This window comes from Kogia breviceps, chromosome 19, assembly GCF_026419965.1.
Source record: "Kogia breviceps isolate mKogBre1 chromosome 19, mKogBre1 haplotype 1, whole genome shotgun sequence".
Lineage (NCBI taxonomy): Eukaryota > Metazoa > Chordata > Mammalia > Artiodactyla > Physeteridae > Kogia > Kogia breviceps.
In genome coordinates, this window is record NC_081328.1 from 13,807,316 (window position 1) to 13,827,251 (window position 19,936).

A 19,936-nucleotide genomic window follows, 5' to 3' on the forward strand; every position below is an offset into this window, starting at 1 on the left:
AACCACTGCGCCACCAGGGAAGCCCCAAAAAGTCTAATATTCTTGCCACTGGAGTCTCAAAAGGAGAGGGAAAAGAATGCTATGCTGAAAAAAAAAAAGTGTTGAAGAAATAATGGCTGAAAACTTCCCAAATTTGGCAAAAGACATAAACTTATACTTCAAAAAGCTCAGCAAATCTCAAATAGGATAAACTCAAAGAAATTCATGCCTAGATCCTTCATAGTCAAACTACTGATATACAAAGACAAAGGAAAAAATCTTGAAAGTAGTCAGAGAAAAATGATACATTTATATAGGGAAACAATTTAAATTACTGTGAATTTCTCATCAGAAGCCATGAAGGCCAGAAGACAATGGCACAAAACAATTTTTTTTTAAAAAGAAAAAGAATAGTTAACCCAGAACCTAGAGTTTTATATCCAGGGAAAATATCCTTCAGGAACAAAGGCAGAAATAGATATTCTCGGTGAAGGAAAGCAAAAAGGATCCACCACAAGCAGACTTGCTTTAAAAGAAATGTTAAAGAAAGTTCTTCAGGTAGAAGAGAAATGATAGCAGAGAAAAACTTGGAAGAAAAAACATAAATGGTAAATATCTAGGTAAATATAATAAACTTTTTTTCTTCTTTTAAGTTTTCAAAAATATGTATATCAGTTGAAAGCAAAAATCATAACACTGGTGGGGTTTTAAGGTACATATATAAAAAATATACATATAACAAAACTGCCACATAAAGTGGGGGAGGGTAAAGGGTGTGGTGTTAAGATTTATACGTTCTTCTTGAGGTGGTAAAATATTACTTCTAGGTAGAACTGTCAAAAGTTAAGTATGTATACTGTAATTCCCAAAACAAACTTTACAAAGAGATATAGTTAAAATACTACAGTTAAAATGATATGATAAACATCCAAACAATACAACAGAAGGCAGGGAAGAGGAAGCAATGGAATAAAAAACAGAGGGACAAACAGAAAAATAATAAAAAGGTAGACCTTAAACCAAACACATCAACAATTATATTCAATATAAATGGTGCAAATGCACCAACTAAAAAAAATTGTCAAACTGAATTAAAAAACAAGTCCCAACCACAATATATGCTCACTTTAAATATAATGGTATAGTATGTTAAAAGAATGGAAAAATATACCATGCAAACACAAATCAAATATTAATATCATATAAAGTAGAATTCAGAGCAAGGAAAAGTGCCAGGTATAAAGAGGGATAGTACATAATGTTAAAAGAGTCAATTCACCAAGACAATATAACAATCCTAAATGTGGCACCTAACAAAAGAACTTCAAAACACATGAAACAAAAACTGATAGTACTAAAAGAAGAAATGAATAAATCCACAATTATAGTTGCAGACTTCAGTATTCCTCTCTCAGTAACCAACAGAAAAAGTAGATAGAAAATCAGCAAAGGTTAGACAAGAATCGAAAAACAGCATCACTTAACTAGATCTAAATGACATTTTACAGTAGATCCTACCCAACCACAGCAGAATACACATTCTTTTCAAGTACATATGGAATATTTACCAAGACAGACCATATGCTGGGTCATAAAACAAAGATAAAGATTTAAAAGAACTGAAATTATACAAAGTATGTTCTTTGACATGATGGAATTACATAGAAATCAATAACAGAAAGATACACACAAAATATCCTTCTCTCAATGAAATCTCATAAAAATAAAGCACATTTCCTCTGAGTCTATAATAATGAGCCAGTCCCAGAAGGCAATTAGTGAGCCATGATATACACCTTAATCTACCTCTTTCGAAACTCATAGGAGTCAATCAATGTCAGAAGAGTAGCAAACTAACTTGTAGTTTGCAAGACAAAAATGATACAGCTATCCTAACTTCAGAACATCAAAAAGTCTTTATTCACCAACTTCAAGTTTTAGTTTAAAAATTACTTTAAAAAATCATCTAGGGGCTTCCCTGGTGGCACAGTGGTTGAGAATCCGCCTGCCCGTGCAGGGGACACAGGTTCATGTCCCCGTCCGGGAAGATCCCACATGCCGCGGAGCGGCTGGGCCCGTGAGCCATGGCCGCTGAGCCTGCGCGTCCGGAGCCTGTGCTCCCCAACGGGAGAGGCCACAACAGTGAGAGGCCCGCATACCGGAAAAAAAAAAAAAAAAAAAAAAAAGATCATCTTTTCTGGAAACAAATGGGGATATTAACCGAGTTATGAATAATTTAAGAATTTTTTTTCAAGATGCCACAAATAGGCATTATTTGCCATCTGTATTAAACTTCACATTATTTTTCCAATACTAAATGTCAAAGACTGTATAATAAGTAATCTTAGCTAAGTAGCTGGTCCAGATCCGTTGTCTTGATTTTTTCCTTAACAGAAAACCTACTTAGGCAAAGCTAGAGCTAGAGTTCACTGTCACAGAGAACACTGATCTGCAAATAAGCCTGACATTTCTGACAGCTGCAGCTATTACCAGATTCAGTTAATACATTTGTTTATTTTTTTAAGCTGATATGTTATGTGGCTCAACATAGACTAAAGGATAAAATGTCTGATTTCAGAACATTATCCAGTCAAGGAAAATTTTAATTTTGGGAATGAAACATTCACCATAGGCATACCTCAAAGCAATAAAGCACTTTATTAACAGTATAAAGGATCTGCTATCTGTCCTACTCATGAACAGTCATAGGGCTTCCCTGGTGGCGCAGTGGTTGGGAATCCGCCTGCTGATGCAGGGGACACGGGTTCATGCCCCGGTCCGGGAAGATCCCACATGCCGCGGAGCGGCTGGGCCCGTGAGCCATGGCTACTGAGCCTGCGCGGCCAGAGCCTGTGCTCCGCAACGGGAGAGGCCACAACAGTGAGAGGCCCGCGTACTACAAAAAACAAAACAAAACAAAAAAACAATCATAAATAATCAAGCCTCTAAAATCCATTAGTCTCTTACTGGGCTATCTAAACCAATGACCTTCAAACTTTTTTATTCATAGGAAAATAATCGTGAAAAATTATGCAACATTTCACACATTTTAAAGTTGGTACCTAAAAGTTTTGATTTTGAATTTAAATAGCAACAATGTAATTTCTTGCATAATGTAAATTTTTATTTTTTAAATAAAGCCTTTACATTGTTTTTTTAGGTGGATTCAAATAAAACTTGCATGAACACTCTTCTTCAACAGGTGGAATATAAAAACATAAAACAGAATAAATACTGTAACAAATTCAATACAGACTTTAAAAATGGTCCACATCAAAAAAATCTTTATAGACTGAAGTATTACAATAACTACTGATATACAATTTATCAATAAAGGCATAGTTTTATTATCAATTTCAATAAATAATAAACCTAACAGGTAATAATTACTGAAAATATATCTTTTCATGAGACGTTTCAGTGATGCTTTTATGATACCATTAATCACCAAATTATCCCTTTTGTTTTTGGTGCACTTTGTAAAACTCTGAGTTAACATACGATAGTGTGATTCAGATGGACAGAAAAAAATAGACCTATCTTCAGTCAAGTGGAAGAAGAGGATATGAGATTGAACCTCAGCAGCCAGTATCTTTCTCAGGCATGGAAGATCTGGAAATTTATTTCCTTAAAGTTATCCAAACTAACTGATCTCTTCCTCCTCCCCATACATACCCAGCTTGAAAACCACTGATTTAGACTATTTCCTCTACTCCCAAGGGAAACTGGCAAAGAAAGACAAAAGGTATATATTTTGTTTTTAAGCCTACCTACCAATCTAATTTTTCTATACTCAGAAAATATTGAATGCAATGTATTGTGAAAGCTATGATGTTTTCATTCCTTTACCGATATTAAAGAATAAGACTAAAAGTGTAATCACTAGGAATCTGTCCAGCACTACAACAAATTATGATCAATACTAAATTGTTATGGGTGGCTAAATCTTCTGACCAAAGAATCTATTCATATCCATTCAACTCCTTCAATCCATGTGTCTCACAACTAATCTTCAAATGCTTAAAGATACTCAGTTCATCTTTATCATGGAACCAATCCCTGCTACTGTTTTCACTAGAGAGATCTAGCTTTAAGGAGGTGGAGGGTATTTAAATAAATTCAACCATTCATTCAAAGATGGTGCACTAACAACTCACTCTTATGCCTCATGCAAAAGCCAATGGAAAAAAAATGAAACCAATGCTACAATGTTAAGACTTGAACATAGCAAGTTTCTTTTTTTAACTTGCCTCAGTAAGCCAACTATAAAGTATCAAACTGTATGACACAAGAACCCCATAAACCTTTTACAGAAAAAAAAAAAAAAAAGCAATGTATTTTTTTCATTAGGAAAAGCATTTTAGAATGCAGGAATATAGATAGGCAATTTCTATTCTATAATTAAATTTGTAGCTTACTGTTATTTCTTTAATAAAACTACTTCAAGCTGGGATGAAGTGAGAGAGTGGCATGGACATATACACACTACCAAATGTAAAATAGCTAGCTAGTGGGAAGCAGCCGCATAGCACAGGGAGATCAGCTCCGTGCTCTGTGACCACCTAGAGGGGTGGGATAGGGAGAGTAGGAAGGAGATGCAAGAGGGAGGAGATATGGGGATATATGTATACGTATAGCTGATTCACTTTGTTATACAGCAGCAACTAAAACACCACTGTAAAGCAATTATACTCCAATAAAGATGTTAAAAAAAAAGAATGTGGTGGAATAAAATTAAAAAAAAAAAACTTCAAGGGATAGTGAAAAGTTCTCACAACTTTGACTTTTGTGAACAATTTATTTATAGATAAGTGGGTTATTAAATGATAATTTTGCACTCCTTGAGATATTTTTAAAAGCTAATGAGCATGATGGTCATAAACATTTTTAAGTGGAAGATCTGCATTAAATGAATGGAAAAAACAGATTGCCCTTGAAAGAATTTTTCCCATATTCCTGGTCTTTAAATTCAAGTTTGCTTTCACCAAATCTTAACTGAACTTGGTCTCCATATTCTGAACAACTTATCTTATGAAAATCCATTTCCTTCACCACTCCCACTGAACATATATTTGCTAATGATAATGATTCTACAAAGTTAAACTACATTACACAGTCCTGCATCTGTTTTCAGTTTTGTCTAACTTGGTCAACACTCTCTCTCACGCAGGTCTTTGTTTTTGGTTTTTTTGTGGTATGCGGGCCTCTCACTGCTGTGGCCTCTCCCTTTGCAGAGCACAGGCTCCGGGAGCGCAGGCTCAGCGGCCATGGCTCACGGGCCCAGCCGCTCCGCGGCATGTGGGATCCTCCCGGACCGGGGCACGAACCCGCGTCCCCTGCATCGGCAGGCGGATTCTCAACCACTGCGCCACCAGGGAAGCCCTCACGCAGGTCTCTGAACTGTATTTTCCTTTGGTTTTTCTTTTGTTGTTGTTTTTAAGTACTTTCCTATTTTCTACTACCTGTATTTTTTTTGAAAAAAAAAAAAAGCACATCTAATTTTTAGACTTTGGATCTGAAGATTTAGGGGCCATATCCTAAAACAGTGTTTGGTTCTCAACCTTGATGAAAGTCTACTATTACATTACAAAATATACAAGCACACTGTTCCTAAAGGTTAGATTCTTATATGAGGCTATACTTCAGTTTACTAAAACAAATTTATGACTCAAGCAGAAGAAAAAATTCTGAGTATCATTTTAAGTTTTTGCTTTCCTTTTAAATAAGGTGGCACTCAGGTGAAAGAGAAAGAGAGAGAAAGGAAGAAAGATCCAAGTAGCTCCTTAATGTACAAGATCAGATAAAACCAAAAGCCCTTTATTAATGCACATTTGATTATCAATAGTATTCTTAAAATATGAACAGGCTGAGAATATCTAAACTGTTGGCATTCCTTAAAGAAAACATCCCAATACAAAATGCCAGAAGTACATTCACTTTGGAGATGAAAAAGCACCCATCTGTTCATATATATATATATGTATTTTTTTTCCCTAGTTGAATTTCTGGCTCTAAGCAATTAAATGATGCTAGGAAACAATATCAATTCAATTTTCAAAATCAGGCACTCTGTCATATGCTTTCTACATATCTCATAATGCCTAAATCTCTTTATAATCTTGACCTCTTTCCCAAGCTCCAGAGCCTATCTCCCAACTGTACATCAAGTATTTATAACTAGTACATCCAGTACCACCTCACCTCCAATTTTCACTCCTCTCACACCTAAAGAGAAAACATACACACACACACACACACACACACACACACACACACACACACCCCTTCCAATTAGTTTTTTCCCATTTCTATTATCATTCTTACTTATCCAGGCTCAAAATCTCCAAGTTATATCTTTAAGTCTTTCTTTGCCTTGACACTCTGTTCTACTATCTGACGGTCAATTCTGCAACTCCTCTTGCACAATTTCTTATATATCTCATACTCCCTTTTCATTCCCATGGCATCCCTCTAGATAAAGCCCATATCTCCAAAAAAAGACCTTACTCCAAATAACGGTAAAAACCTCCCTAGTCTCACTTCCTGTAGGACCCTTTCCCTGCCAGTACATTTTGTAATAAAGATAACTACAAAATGCATAGCACCACACTGTCCTTATCAAAAGAATTCACACTCTAGCAAGAGACTCAAAAAACTAACAACGTAAGTAGATAAGCATTACACTGATGTTAAACAAAATGTTCTAGGAAGGTAAGAGTGACAGTTACTACCGGGGAGGTTTCAGAGAAGGTTACAGCTGAACTGGAGAAAAGCATTCCAGACAGAGAATAGCCCAGTATGTGAAGGTTCACATTTTGCAGGAAGGACAAGTCATTCAGTGGTAGGTGAAAAGAAGGAGAGAAGACTAGAAATGTAGGCTTGAGTCAGACTGTGAGAAGTTTAGACTTGCTCCAATTAAAATGTGAAACAAGCAAAGATATAAGAATGCTTTACGTTTTAGTGTGTTTGCTAGTTTGCTTTTAAAATGTAATTTTTAAAACAAAAATTAACACAAGCACTAATAGAACTAGACACATCTACCTTAAGTGTGATTGATGGTAAATCACTTATCATATACACTTTGGATTAGTAAACAGACTCTGCAGGAAAATTAGATATGAGGACGGTATTTTGTACGTGTTCATTAGGTCAGATTGGTTTATGTTATTTAAATCCTCTGTGTCCTTACTGATATTTTTGTCTTCATGATCTAACAATTACTGAGAAAGGCATGATTAAAATCTCCTACTGTATTTATGGATTTGTCTATTTCTTAATATCAGATATTGTATTTCTTCAGTTCTGTACCATCCATTTGATTCTTTTTTATTTTATATAGATTCCAATTTCCTGGTGTCATAAGAATTATGACATAATGCCCCATTTAATGACACAAAAAATGCTGCACAAGAATAAGCTTTTCAGTCCATTTTTGGACCAAATCTAACCCTTTATGCTGTTCAAAACAGTTTGGTAATTATTTTCCCCAGGCTCTTTCCTTTCTGTCAGCAATCTACTTAAAGCCAAACATACCTCAGTATTTAGAGCACATTAGTGCTACTCGGTCTGACCTCCACTTTATGCAGAGAATGGCTGCCCACATGATCAAAGGAGTTTAAAGTCACACCAAAAACCTGAATTAGTTACAGATATTTTATCTGGTCACATTTCATAGCTCTCTTCTCTTTCTAGGTGCTTACTTGCCCTTTTAAAAATTTCTGTAAGTTGAAAGAGGGCAATGTTTACAAGTTGACTGAAACTATAATTCAGTTTCATTAGGTTTGCTTTGGAATAAACATATCAAACCATCAGATGATTTTTATAATGTCTTCAAAACCATGAAGAAAGAAAATAATAAAGAATGGCAAACAAAAGGCATACAAATCAGTACATCGTGGTTAAAAAAAAAAAATAGAAGAAGGCCTGCGCCGTGAATAAGTTCAGCTTAGGCTCTCACAATAACAGGCTTTAGCAGAGGAGCACGACTGTTCACAGGCCTTACTAGGATAGTCATTCCCTAGATGGATCCTGAGGTTTGAGAGACATGTTGAGAGAAGCAAGGCCACCCACGTAGGCAGCTAGATATGCTGAATCAACCCTGGCAATGAAGGTGAAGTAGAGGCCAAATTACCTCACATCCCCCACTACTAATACACTATCTGATCCCCGAGAGAAGGAATTGTTTCTGTTTTGCTCACACTCTACCCCATCACTTAATATAGTGTATGGGATGTAGCAGGTGCTCAGTAAATATTTGCTAGGTTAATAAATGATTCCGCACCAGTTATTTCTTCTCTAAGGGCTTGATTTCCTGTAAAGCAAAAGGGTTGGACTAGATCAATATATTCATTTTCAGCTCTAAAAGTCTACACTTCTTTGAGTTAGAATTTCTAAATACACCACATAAATGTTGTTCAAGTTATTCCAGGACATCCGGGTCTGAATATATGCCTAGTCACAAGGTTTCACAACATCTTATTGCAGTCCAGTATAAGACAAACAATGCATTTACCCTGTTGAAACAACTGAAACTTAATAATTATGTTTCATGGGTGCACATATATGTTGAAACTTATGAAATTGTACACTTTAAATGTGTCCAGTTTATTGTATGTCCATTATACCTTGATAAAGCTATTAAAACACACAAACAAAAGAAACTGCTCAATATTGCTAAGGCAGTAAGAGATATAAGCTACCTATTGCAGAAATAAAATATGCCTGACCACCCAGCTAAAACAGGAGAGAAGTAGATGCTCATAAAAAAAAATAATAATGGCAACAGAAAAATTTAGCTCCTTTAGATGTATGAAGACTCAGAAAAACACACTGCCTGGCTTAACCAAATAATCTTACTGTGAAGGAAGCACACTTACTTTTTAAATAGTATAACATATATTTACCTTCCTTAATCATTTGTCAATTAGTAACTACTTTCTAACCTTTTACAACTTTCTCCAAAAATGAAAATTTAATTATTTTTTAGTCCATTATTTTAAATAGTATCTCAAATAATGAAGCAACTTGACTACAAAACCACCAGTTCATGAAATCAGGTTTTATTAAATATACTTGCTAAAGGGAATTCCCTGGTGATCCAGTCGCTAAAACTCTGTGCTTTCACTGCAGATGGTGTAAGTTCAATCCCTGGTCGGGGAACTAAGATCCCACAAAAAAAAAAAAAAAAAAAGAAAGATAAAAAAGAAATATATTTGCTAAAGATTGAAGTGAGATTAAACATTAAAGTATGTCCCTTATCTTTAAAATTTTTTAATCATTTTCAAACCACCTCTAATTGTTCCAGGCAGAAAGTTTGGCTTCTAAATATTTCAAAGCCCTTTCTAAATAGTTCAAATCACTAGTTATATATAAGAAACCCTGGTAGAAACTATATGGGAATAAGAAGACTCTAGAAAGTATCAAGTCCTCAAACTTAGCACCCAATTTGTGTACACTTAGCTTGACATAAAAAGTCAAAGAGTTATTCAAATATTTATATGAAGGCACATCAAGAGAAACGTCATAACATACTTTATAATGTGACTAACTGCCAATAAAAAGGTAAGGGGAAACCTAAGGCATTCACCGTGGGCAGATTCTAAGAACAGAAAAAAGTTTATACTGATGACTTTTCCATAGATTGACTTGTTCCTTCTGATTACTCTTAATTAAATTGTTTAAGCCTGGGCATAAAAATGAAAAAAGTCATTATTCAAAGGATACCAAAAGTTTAAAAAGAACAATAGTTGTTTTTATAACATTTAAAAGAAAAGGTAAACAATTGCTGGTGGATATGTAAAGCAGTACAGCCACTGTGTAAAAAGCTAAATACAGAATTACCATATGACCCAGCAATTCCACTCCTGAGTATTTGAAAAGATTTGAAAACAAGGACTCAAGTAGATACTTGTACACTAACATTCATAGCAGCATTATTCATAGTAGCCAAAAGGTGGAAACAACGGATGACTGGATAAATGAAATGTAGTATGCACATACAATGGAATACTTCTCAGCCATAAAAAGAAATGAAGTTCTGATACACACTGCAAAATGGATGAACCCTGAAAACGTTATGCTAAGTGAAATAAGCCAGATGTAGAAGGACAAATATATTAACTCTAGTTATATGAAATATCTAGAATAGGCAAATTCACAGAGATAAAAAGGAGATTAGAAGTTACCAGTGACTGGGGGGAGGACGGTGGGAAATGAGTGGGGAACAGGGAGTTTTTGCTTAATGGTTACAGAGTTTCTGTCTGGTATTTTTAAAGTTTTGTAAGCAGACGGTAGTGATACAGACATACAACATGGTGAATATAATACATACCACTTAATTCTACATTTAAAAATGGTTAGGGCTTCCCAGGTGGCACAGTGGTTGAGAATCTGCCTGCCAATGCAGGGGACACGGCTTTGAGCCCTGGTCTGGGAAGATCCCACCTGCCGTGGAGCAACTGGGCCCGTGAGCCACAACTACTGAGCCTGCGCGTCTGGAGCCTGTGCTCCTCAACAAAAAGAGGGCTTGATAGTGAGAGGCCCGTGCACCGTGATGAAGAGTGGTCCCCGCTCGCCGCAACTAGAGAAAGCCCTCGCACAGAAACGAAGACCCAACACAGCCAAAAAAAAAAAAAAAAAAATCTTGACTTTTATAATTAATTAATTAATTTTTTTAAATGTCAAATTTTATGATATATATTTTTTTCAACCACAATTTTTAAAAAACAGCATTCTACAATCATCCCACATATTAAAATACAAAGGAAAAATGTGCCTTTATGTAAAATGGAGAGAAGTGGTGGTCATCACATTAACCAAGTTGTCCAACTTGGCCATTTGCAGCCTGACTTTATGTGCCTCCTGATGTGATTGATATAATTATCTTGCTGGAAATTTTGACCTGATAATCTTATCAGGAAGAAAGCAGCAAATCTAGAATATGGGACGTTCTGTAGGACAACTGGTCTGGACACTTCAGAAGTTTCACCATCATTAAGAAAAGAGACTGTTGATATGACTGTTCTAGATGGGGGAAACTAAAAAAACACAAGAGCCGAATGCAATGCTGGAACCTTGACTGTATCTGATCTGGAAGAAAAGGAACTATAAGAGATATCTGGGGGATAATAGAGGAATTTTGAGTTATGAACAGCATGTGCGATGATAGTACTGAATTACTGTTGATTTCTCAGTTACAATAATGGTACATGGGTTATACAAGAGAATGTCATTGTACTTAGGAAATACATACTTGGGAGGTATTTACAGGTGAAGTGTCATAAAGTCTGCAACCTACTTTTGGATCATTTGGCAAAAGAGTGCGTGTGTGTGTGTGCGCGTGCATACACGTGAGAGGAGATAGGAGGGGGGACATTTGGGGTAAGATAACAGTTGGTGAATTTAAATGAAGGATATACAGGTGTTCATGTAGTTTTCTTTCAATTTTACTGTGGGTTTGCAATTTTCAAAATTAAAAAAAAAAGATTAAAAAAATCAGAATTCAGATTTCCCCAGTGGTCCAGTGGTTAAGACTCTGCATTTCCAATGCAGGGGGCACAGGTTTGATCCCTGGCAGGGAACTAAGATCCCACATGCTGTGCAGCGTGGCCAAAAAAAAAAAATCAGAATTCCTCGAAATTTCCTCTTTTCACCAGAGTATACTTAGGAATGCTAAATGAACACAGGGGGAAATATAGCATATTCAGGGCTTTACATACCTTCCACATCATACCAATGTGCACCATTTGTGATCCCATCTTTGAAAGTCTCATCTTCATCTCCAGGACAATGAGGGGCACCAGTTTTCATTATGGGGTGGTTTGAAGCATAGGCTTTTGCCAAGTATTTAAATACTTCATCATCTGAGGTTTTGCTATAGATTCCAGTAGCCTTATGTTCTGGAGAATCATCAAAAGGATAGCTTGCTACCACTGAGCCACCATGCAGATTTCCAGAAAGCACAAACCTTTGAAAACATAACCAAATCACATATCACTTTTTAAAGGGCACAGAAAACATGTATTTTAAAATTCTACATCTTTCATAAATGAACTTAGATATTCCTCTTGACACCTAGATGACAACTCTATCAGCTGTTAAAACAGACCAACAATAAAAAAAGAAAAGAAAATGGAAAGAAAGTATTAGTAACTCAATAAATTTCAAAAGTTTTTAGTCCAAGTTAACTTCAAATAACCTTAAATAATTCCCCCATCACTGAAAAAAATAGCTGAATAACACAGTGTAAATTAATGTTTCAGGAGACGTCTTATTCAGGGAACTGTAAAATCATGTATTACGTTGAACAATATGAACTTGCCACTATTCAAACATGTTTTGACCTACAAAAATGACAATTTCATAGAGTTCAATCTAATTCTTGTACTTCATATTGTGTTAATTTCATAGAAAGTATGGCTGGCATAAATAAATATTTGTTGAATATACGAGTTAGGTTAATAAGTTTCATGCTTTTTATATTACTGTCCAGAGAGAATTTTTAAGATAGGGAGTCTAATTTAAAACAGGATGTGCTTTGCCTCATTCCATTTTCACAGTACACTAAATTCTCATTTTCAGGAGAGAAGCCATAGTTGAGAAAATTCAGGGTGGGGAAAGACCTGAGCTGCTTTCAGATAAAAACAATACAGCACATTGCATCACTGTAAAAGCAGCTCTCTTTCTAGATGCAAGGTTCCTGGTTGGACCATTAAAAAATAAACTGACATGGAAACAAGGCTGCTTCTATAAAAGAAACATTTTAAACTTTTTGCATTTTTATTGATAACTGTTAAGCAAACCTGTTTACAATTTGGTTAAATTTATAGATATAGAAATACTGAAGAATGCCTTTTATGGTAAAAAGTAAAAGCAAAAATATGCCGAAGTCCTATTTATACATTTTTCACTTAGGTAACAGTTCAAACCATTACTATGAGTGGAGATTAAACACTTTTCTCTTTGCACTCAAAATTAGATTTTTTGCTTCTGCCTTTTTGTGGCAGAAATAAACTGACCTACAGTAATTCCAAAGGGGGTTGATTTATAACATTTCTTTCTATATGTTTGAAAGAAAATTAAGTCTATGATATGTTTAATTTGAAAGGTTAAGTATGATCAGTACCTCCCAGAGGAGGTCAAACAATGAAAATTACTTGTAACATAGAATCCATTCATCAGAAGACAAAATTTAGCTGATAAAGACAGTGATTAAACACCAGAATAGACTATGAAAGAAGACTAGTTTTATATAATTAAAATTAGCACAGTTCTAGATACCAGAGGGGAATGCTATTTGGTATAGTGGCAATAGCACAGGCTTTAAAACCAGGCAAATATGGGTAAGCACATTTGGTTTCGCAGACATGTCACTCACTAGTAACATGATCAGGAGAAGTTGCTGCCTCTAAATCCATTGAACCCCAGGTTTCTCTCTCATCTGTAAAATGGGGATTAACGCTACCTGCCTCCCAGGGTTGTTACAAGAATTATATAAGATGATACATGTACAATTATCTTCCAGCACAATGACTGCTTTATAGCCCCTGATCAACAAATGTTCATTCCTATGGAGCCATCTAGCATACTGCTTAGGGAATCACTGCCTTACAGACTATCATTCTACTCACCACTGCCAATGCTACAATGTTACAGAAACAAAAACTAAGCATCTATTCTAACTCCAATTTACCCATCCCTCCTCCATAGCAAGTTATTAACAATTTACTTTTTGGTTTCTATACCTCAAATAATTTAAGTACTTCCCCACCACCACCCCACACTGACTTTGGGAAAGTTACAAGAAGGCTGGCCCAGTTCAGACAATCAACTGAGCAACACATTTTCTTGAGTGTCAACTGTAAGCCAAATGTTCTAGGCACTAAGCAATATATTAGTGAAGAAACAAATACAAAAATGCCCTCATGGCATTCATAGTCTAGTGGGGGGGAAAAAAGGGTAACTGAATATTCTAAATAAGTGAAGCATGTTACTTTATACGTGTTCAATTAAAATTTTAAATTCCAAGATTCTCTATTAAATGCTGTTTTTCACTTTGTTTGACATTTCTTCTAACACTTCTCAGAAATACTGTTAAAATGGCCTAACCAAATACTTTTAGAACAATGAAGTATTTGCAATCTACTTGAGTGATAAAATTAAATTATTTTTTATTTTCCTTACTCTACTCAGATAGTTTTAAAACTACCAATGCCACTCTGGTAAGGGCGATTTCAAAAGAAAGTGATATCTATTATAGTGGTTGTAAGATTATTTCTTTTAGTCTTTGTCAAACCAACTTTGTATATCGATCCAATTTTATTTGAAGGGTATTTTATGGTTTCCAATCAAATCAATTCTCTTAAGTGTTTCTCACACTTGATTTCAATATCATATATCATTCCTTGCGTAAGATTTAAAGTAGCTGGTAAATATATCATAAAAATTATAAACAAGAGTGTAGATATTAAAAAGTCAATCTCCAAGTTAACCTTATTATGGTCCCCAGATAACCCTGTTAATAACTTTAAAAAATTAAGAAAACTTGATGTCTGATAAACTAAATTCTAAAGGTTTCAGGAAATTGTAGCTATACACCCCAACAATATGATAATGCTTTTCACAAACATACCCAAAAAATCATTTATATGCTAATCTCCTATTAAAGTCTAAGCAGGTATATTTAAGTAAAGAACTGTGCCAAAAATATGAGGGTGAAGTAAACTATAAAATCTTTATTTTAATGATGGAGTTAAAATATTGTATATTTCCTTAAGCAGATGAGTCAATTATCAGTAGTACAAAATCACGGATGGGATGAAGTATAAAGTGAAACAAAGATAATAAACTCCACTTTCCCAAGCAGGAGGAAATGAGTCTTAAATTGTCACGTATCCAAAACAACAACAAAAATCTATTTCTAATACAGCTGGGTGAACAGGATATCAAGAAATTATTCAAACAATTTATTTCACGAAATACATTGAAAAAGGTAATTTCCCTGTACAGACGAATATCTGTGGTTTTAGAATTTCCTATCCATAAAGCTGACTCTATATATTTAGGAATCAATCTCAAATCGTGTATGTGCTTGTTTTTTTACTTTATTTACATATCAATGTCCCTTGTTACTGATTAATCATTAAATAACATGCATCTTGAGTTATTTATGATTGAGGATGGAAGGATGTACTTTTCACCCTATATACTCACCTACTTTCCCTTCTGATTAGAGTTACATTTGAAAAGAGGACGGATATGATTAAAGTAGTCCATAGCCACAAAACAGAGCCACTTCCTTTGTAATACCAACTGACACAGATGAGCTTTTAAAATCTTCACAAGCTCCTATCATTGAACGAGCCAGCCCAGACCATAACTTTAATCATTAAATACTGGTGATATGAAAGAGTTATCCAAAGAGCACATTTTTGGTCCTAGATTTAAAATTTAAAGCTTTCAGTATAGTCTCAAGGTGACTTGCACCAAGACAAAGCTCATTTTTATTTCTGCTCACAGCAGAAGTAATACTGAATAGAAAAATCTACTCACAGAATTTACATCCCTGCAAAGATCATGATGGGGCTTTTGAAACGTGTCCTTTAAGGAATGCAAAGAGTGAATTTGATATATCATCTCAGAAAGGCCCTGGCCATCACAGCTTCTGGCAATAAGCTGTACGTTAAAGTCACACTTCTTATGTAAATGTTCAGAGGTCCTGACACCATTATCTTTATTTTTTTTAATTTTATTTAAATTTATTTATTTATTTGGGGGTATGCTGGGTCTTCTTTGTTATACTTGGGCTTTCTCTAGTTGCGGCGAGCTGGGGCTACTCTTCGTTGCAGTGCGCGGGCTTCTCATTGCAGTGGCTTCTCCTGTTGCGGAGCCTGGGCTCTAGGCGCGTGTGCTTCAGAAGTTGTGGCACGCGGGCTCAGCAGTCGTGGCTTGCGGGCTTAGTTGCTCTGCGACATGTGGGATCTTCCCGGACCAGGGCTCCAACCTGTGTCCCCTGCCTTTGCAGGGGATTCTTAACCACTGCGCCATCAGGGAAGTCCCGACACCACTATCTTTAAAGGAAAAATCTTCCCAGAAAGCATGTGAAATTAATACCTACAAGGGATCTCAGAAGGAGTAAAGTGAAAGGTAGGAGACAAAAAGAATCTAGAATTGTCATAATGGCCATGAAATTTTCAAGGTCTGCTATATATGCTGAACCTTGTAGAAGAGATGATTCCAAGTCCTACAGGGAAACTTCTTTGTTCATTATTGCTTGTATCTTATCTGTCACTCAGATATCTTCTTCAAATCAGGATGGAAAGATTAATTGCTTCACAAGCCTTATGAAGACACAAAAATGGGGATATGCTGGCAAAGCCGATGCTTGACAAAACGAAGAGGTGCATGGTCACTTCACTTATTCCAACTGGAATAAGTTCCTTCTTCCTTTATTCCTCTCCTCCACCTTTTTGCTGAAAATCCTACCCATCTCTCAAGACTCAGTTCAAGTTCTACCTTCTCCACAGAGATGACCCATATTATTGCAGCCCACACACATTTTGCCAGTAGGAACAATTCCTGTAAGGTTTAACGGGATACATAAACACACCATATATATATATTTATAATATTTTCTTGTTATACACCAATTTCTTCAGGTCCTCGTGCTTCTTTTAAGTTTTTAAATCTCACAGAGCGGTTACTAACACTTAAGGTGTCTATTAAGTGTGACAATTAGCCATTTGGCCTTGGCCCACTAATCATGTGCACAGTGGCAGCAGAAACCCTTCAGAGTCTAAAATGAAGCTGCTTACAGATGAAGGTTCCAGATCTGTACAAGTTCTCCAGCCGGCCATATCTATATGCTCCATAGCTGAGTCAGAGGTAAAGACTGGAAGAGAACCAGTTTCTGTTAAATAACCAAGAAGAAGACCCCCGGAGTGTCATCGGTCATATGTAGGCTACAGTCTCCCTCCATGCCTGTTAAGGGCACTGACTAAATGGGTGAGTTGAAGTCCCAGCTACAGAACAGGGATGTTAATGCTGTATGTCTCATTAGGTTGTGGCCAACATCAACTGAGATCATGCAGTCCACGGAAAGGGCTTAGCACAGTGCCTGTAGTAATAAGATAATCGCAATCTTGTCAGTTTATGTATAAAATAAGTGAGCTGACCTAGGTCATCCTTAATGTCTCTTCCGTCGCTCATATTCTACGATCCCGTGAGAACAGGGGCCAGAATGCTAGAAGAGTCTCCCCTCCAGCGAAACAGCGTTCTCTGCATCCTTTGAACAAATGACAGCCTCTAGGCAGCGCTTCTCGGACAATCAGCCGGACAGAGGCTAAGCGGCCTGGGCCCTGTGCCCGTTACGGGGTGTCGCTCTCCGCCCTCACTACCCCCGTCCCTTAGGCCTGAGAGCACCGTCTGCGCGCTCACTGAGTGCCGGACCCAGCCTCTGCTCTGGAGGCTCACTTGGATGGGGAGGGGGGCGCGGGGGAGGAGGCGGCGGTGGAGGGAGGACGACACTCACTTGTTCCTGCGGATCCACTCGATCAGGGCGCGCACCTCGGGCACGTCGTCCAGGGACGGGGGCTCACCGGTGCTGAACTGGTCCGGGAAGCTGCGGTTGAGGTCGCGGCCACGGCTGTTGTCGCGGCCGCTGGCCCCGGGAGGGCCGCTGTCGCTGAAGCCGCAGTCGCCCTCGCGGGCGCGCTCGAAGCCGTCGGGGTTGAGGCTGGGCAGCACGTACACGTCAGTGGTGTTGAGCAGGCGGACCAGGCGCAGGTCCCCGCGGCGGTAGCCAGCCGCCAGCTCGCGGGCCAGGTAGACGAGCACCTGGCGCGAGACGGTCTCGTCGCCGTGCATGTTGCCCACCAGCTTCACCTGCGGCCGGCCGGGCAGGAGCGGCCCCGCCGCGTCGGGCCCCGTATCGCCGTCAGAAGGCGGCGGCCCCAGGCCGGCCGTGAGGCGCAGCACCCACAGCGGCCGGCCCTCCACCGAGCTGCCGATGCTGAAGAGGCGGGCCAGGCCCGGGGGCCCCGCGGCCGCCGCCTCCCTTAGCGCCAAGCCCAGCTCTTCTTCGTGGTAGTAGCGGTCGAACTGGCCCTTGACCGCTTCGGCGCCCGCGCTCGTCGTCGTCGTCGTCGCCTCCGCCTTCTTGATGTGCGCTGCCCGGGCCGGGCTCCGCAGCAGCAGCAGCAACAGCATACACAGCAGCAGCGGGACGCGCCCTGGCCGCCAAGGCAGCCGCGCGTCCCAGCCTCTCGCCATCTTCCAGCAGCGCTGCAAACCCAGACCCCGTTCCCTCAGCTCCGCGCTCCGGGAGGCCTTGGCCAGCCGGATCCCCTCCGCTCCTAGCAACCCCATCCCGCCCTCCAGGCCTCAGCCAATCGCGGGCGGTCCTTCTGCGGCGTCACGCGAGGGGCGGGGCTGTCCTTAAAGCCGCCGATTCCCTCTGGGCGCGCCTTCCTCCTCTCGGGGAAGAGTTTGGTCACTCTCTTCATCAGTCTAGGTTCCTGTCGCTCTCTTTCCCTCCTTCCCGTTTCCCTTCTGCGTTTGCTCCGCTTCTCCTCTACTCCCTCAGTCTCTTCTTTCTGGCTTACCCCTTAAATTCTCACCCCGTTTTCTCTGAGTACTCTCACTAGCTTCCTTCCCATCTTTGTTGCAGCTTTTCCTAGCGGCGCTTTAACGCTTAGAACCGAGAATTGAAAGACTCAAAAGGTGTGAAAGAATCAAAGGACTCGAAAAAATCCAAAGGTTCTAAAGAATCTACCTTGGAAGAGCCAAAAGACGCCTCAGCCCTTTGCACCTTGCACCCCTTCCATCGGAGTCTGTCGCCCAGCGCCCCGGCGGCGGTTAAAGAGACTGAGACACTTGGAGTGACAGAGCGCTCACTACCTCATTTCAGGTTTTAGTCTCTATGTTGACAGAAGGTGTCTCCTTTGTGTACAGTAGAAATCTGCTATGTAGTAGGCTCCCTTTGTGTTAATGGATATATTTCCTTGGTGTTACCCCAGTTTATTTCACTGCCGTTGGTTCCTGTGCGTGCTGGTCTCAGCCCTGTAGGCAGATTTCATTTCATGATTCACTTGCCCACCTCTCACACCTCTCCTGAGCGAGATACTTGTTTAACTGTGGCCTTAGAATAACATTTTAAAAGCAGCAGGTATGACATTTCTGGAAACACTTGCTTGGTGAGTATAATTCCAGAACTCCTCAAAGCTGACAAGTACCCTGTCTTATCGTCTGGAGAAGAGGCCTTTAAACTAGTCTTCAAAGTAGGCTTAAATCACTTTAGCTTGAAGAAACACAAAACCTCACAATCCTTTTATCAAGTGTGAAATTCTACCCAACAAAGAACATAACTGCAATAACTATTCTGGTTCCTTCTTTCAGAGCCAGGCGATTCAAGTCTCCTTCCTTGAACTATGATTGAACCCTAATATGAATAGTAAAGAGTTCATTCATTTATCAGATTTTTACTGAGCAACTATTGTGTGCTAGAGCTACGTGCTGGTAAGCAATTCACTCTGCTCAGTTAGAGGTTGGATACAGTTTGTGATAAGTGGTACAATATGGATATGGGGGCCCGGGTGAGGGAAACCTCATTCAACCCAAGGAGGAGTAAGGGAGAAGGAGAGAAACTAGGAGAGGAAGGGAGGTATTCTGGACAGAAGGAAGAACAAGTACCGAAGGCTTGAGAGCAGATACTGCACATTCTGGGAACTGCATGCAGAGCAGGATTGTGAAGGAGCTCACAGGTATGGAGGACACAAGACAGAGAAGCAGGACCAGAATCCAAAGAGCCTCACAAGCCAGGCTCTGGGGAGCACTTGATCTGTAAGGCCACGGAGAGCCACTGATGGATTTTAAGCTAGTTTAGAAAAACCCCTCTGACAGTAACATGGAGAATGGAGTGGAAGGACTAAGACTCGAGACCAAGAGTCCTGTAAGGAAGATA

At 38.7% G+C, this 19,936-nt stretch overlaps 1 protein-coding gene across 1 annotated transcript in view; it reads right to left on the minus strand.

Moving 5' to 3' along the window:
- The window catches only part of CPD (carboxypeptidase D), a 71,660-nt gene extending 53,315 nt beyond the window's left edge, over positions 1–18,345 (minus strand). Inside the window, exons 1-2 of the mRNA XM_059046279.2 lie at positions 17,507–18,345; positions 11,697–11,944 (exon numbers count right to left, since the gene is read on the minus strand). Coding sequence (XP_058902262.2) covers positions 11,697–11,944; positions 17,507–18,342 — 1,084 coding nt within the window. The 5' untranslated portion in view covers positions 18,343–18,345. The remainder of the gene's footprint in view (positions 1–11,696; positions 11,945–17,506) is intronic.
- Positions 18,346–19,936: the final 1,591 nt, after the last annotated feature.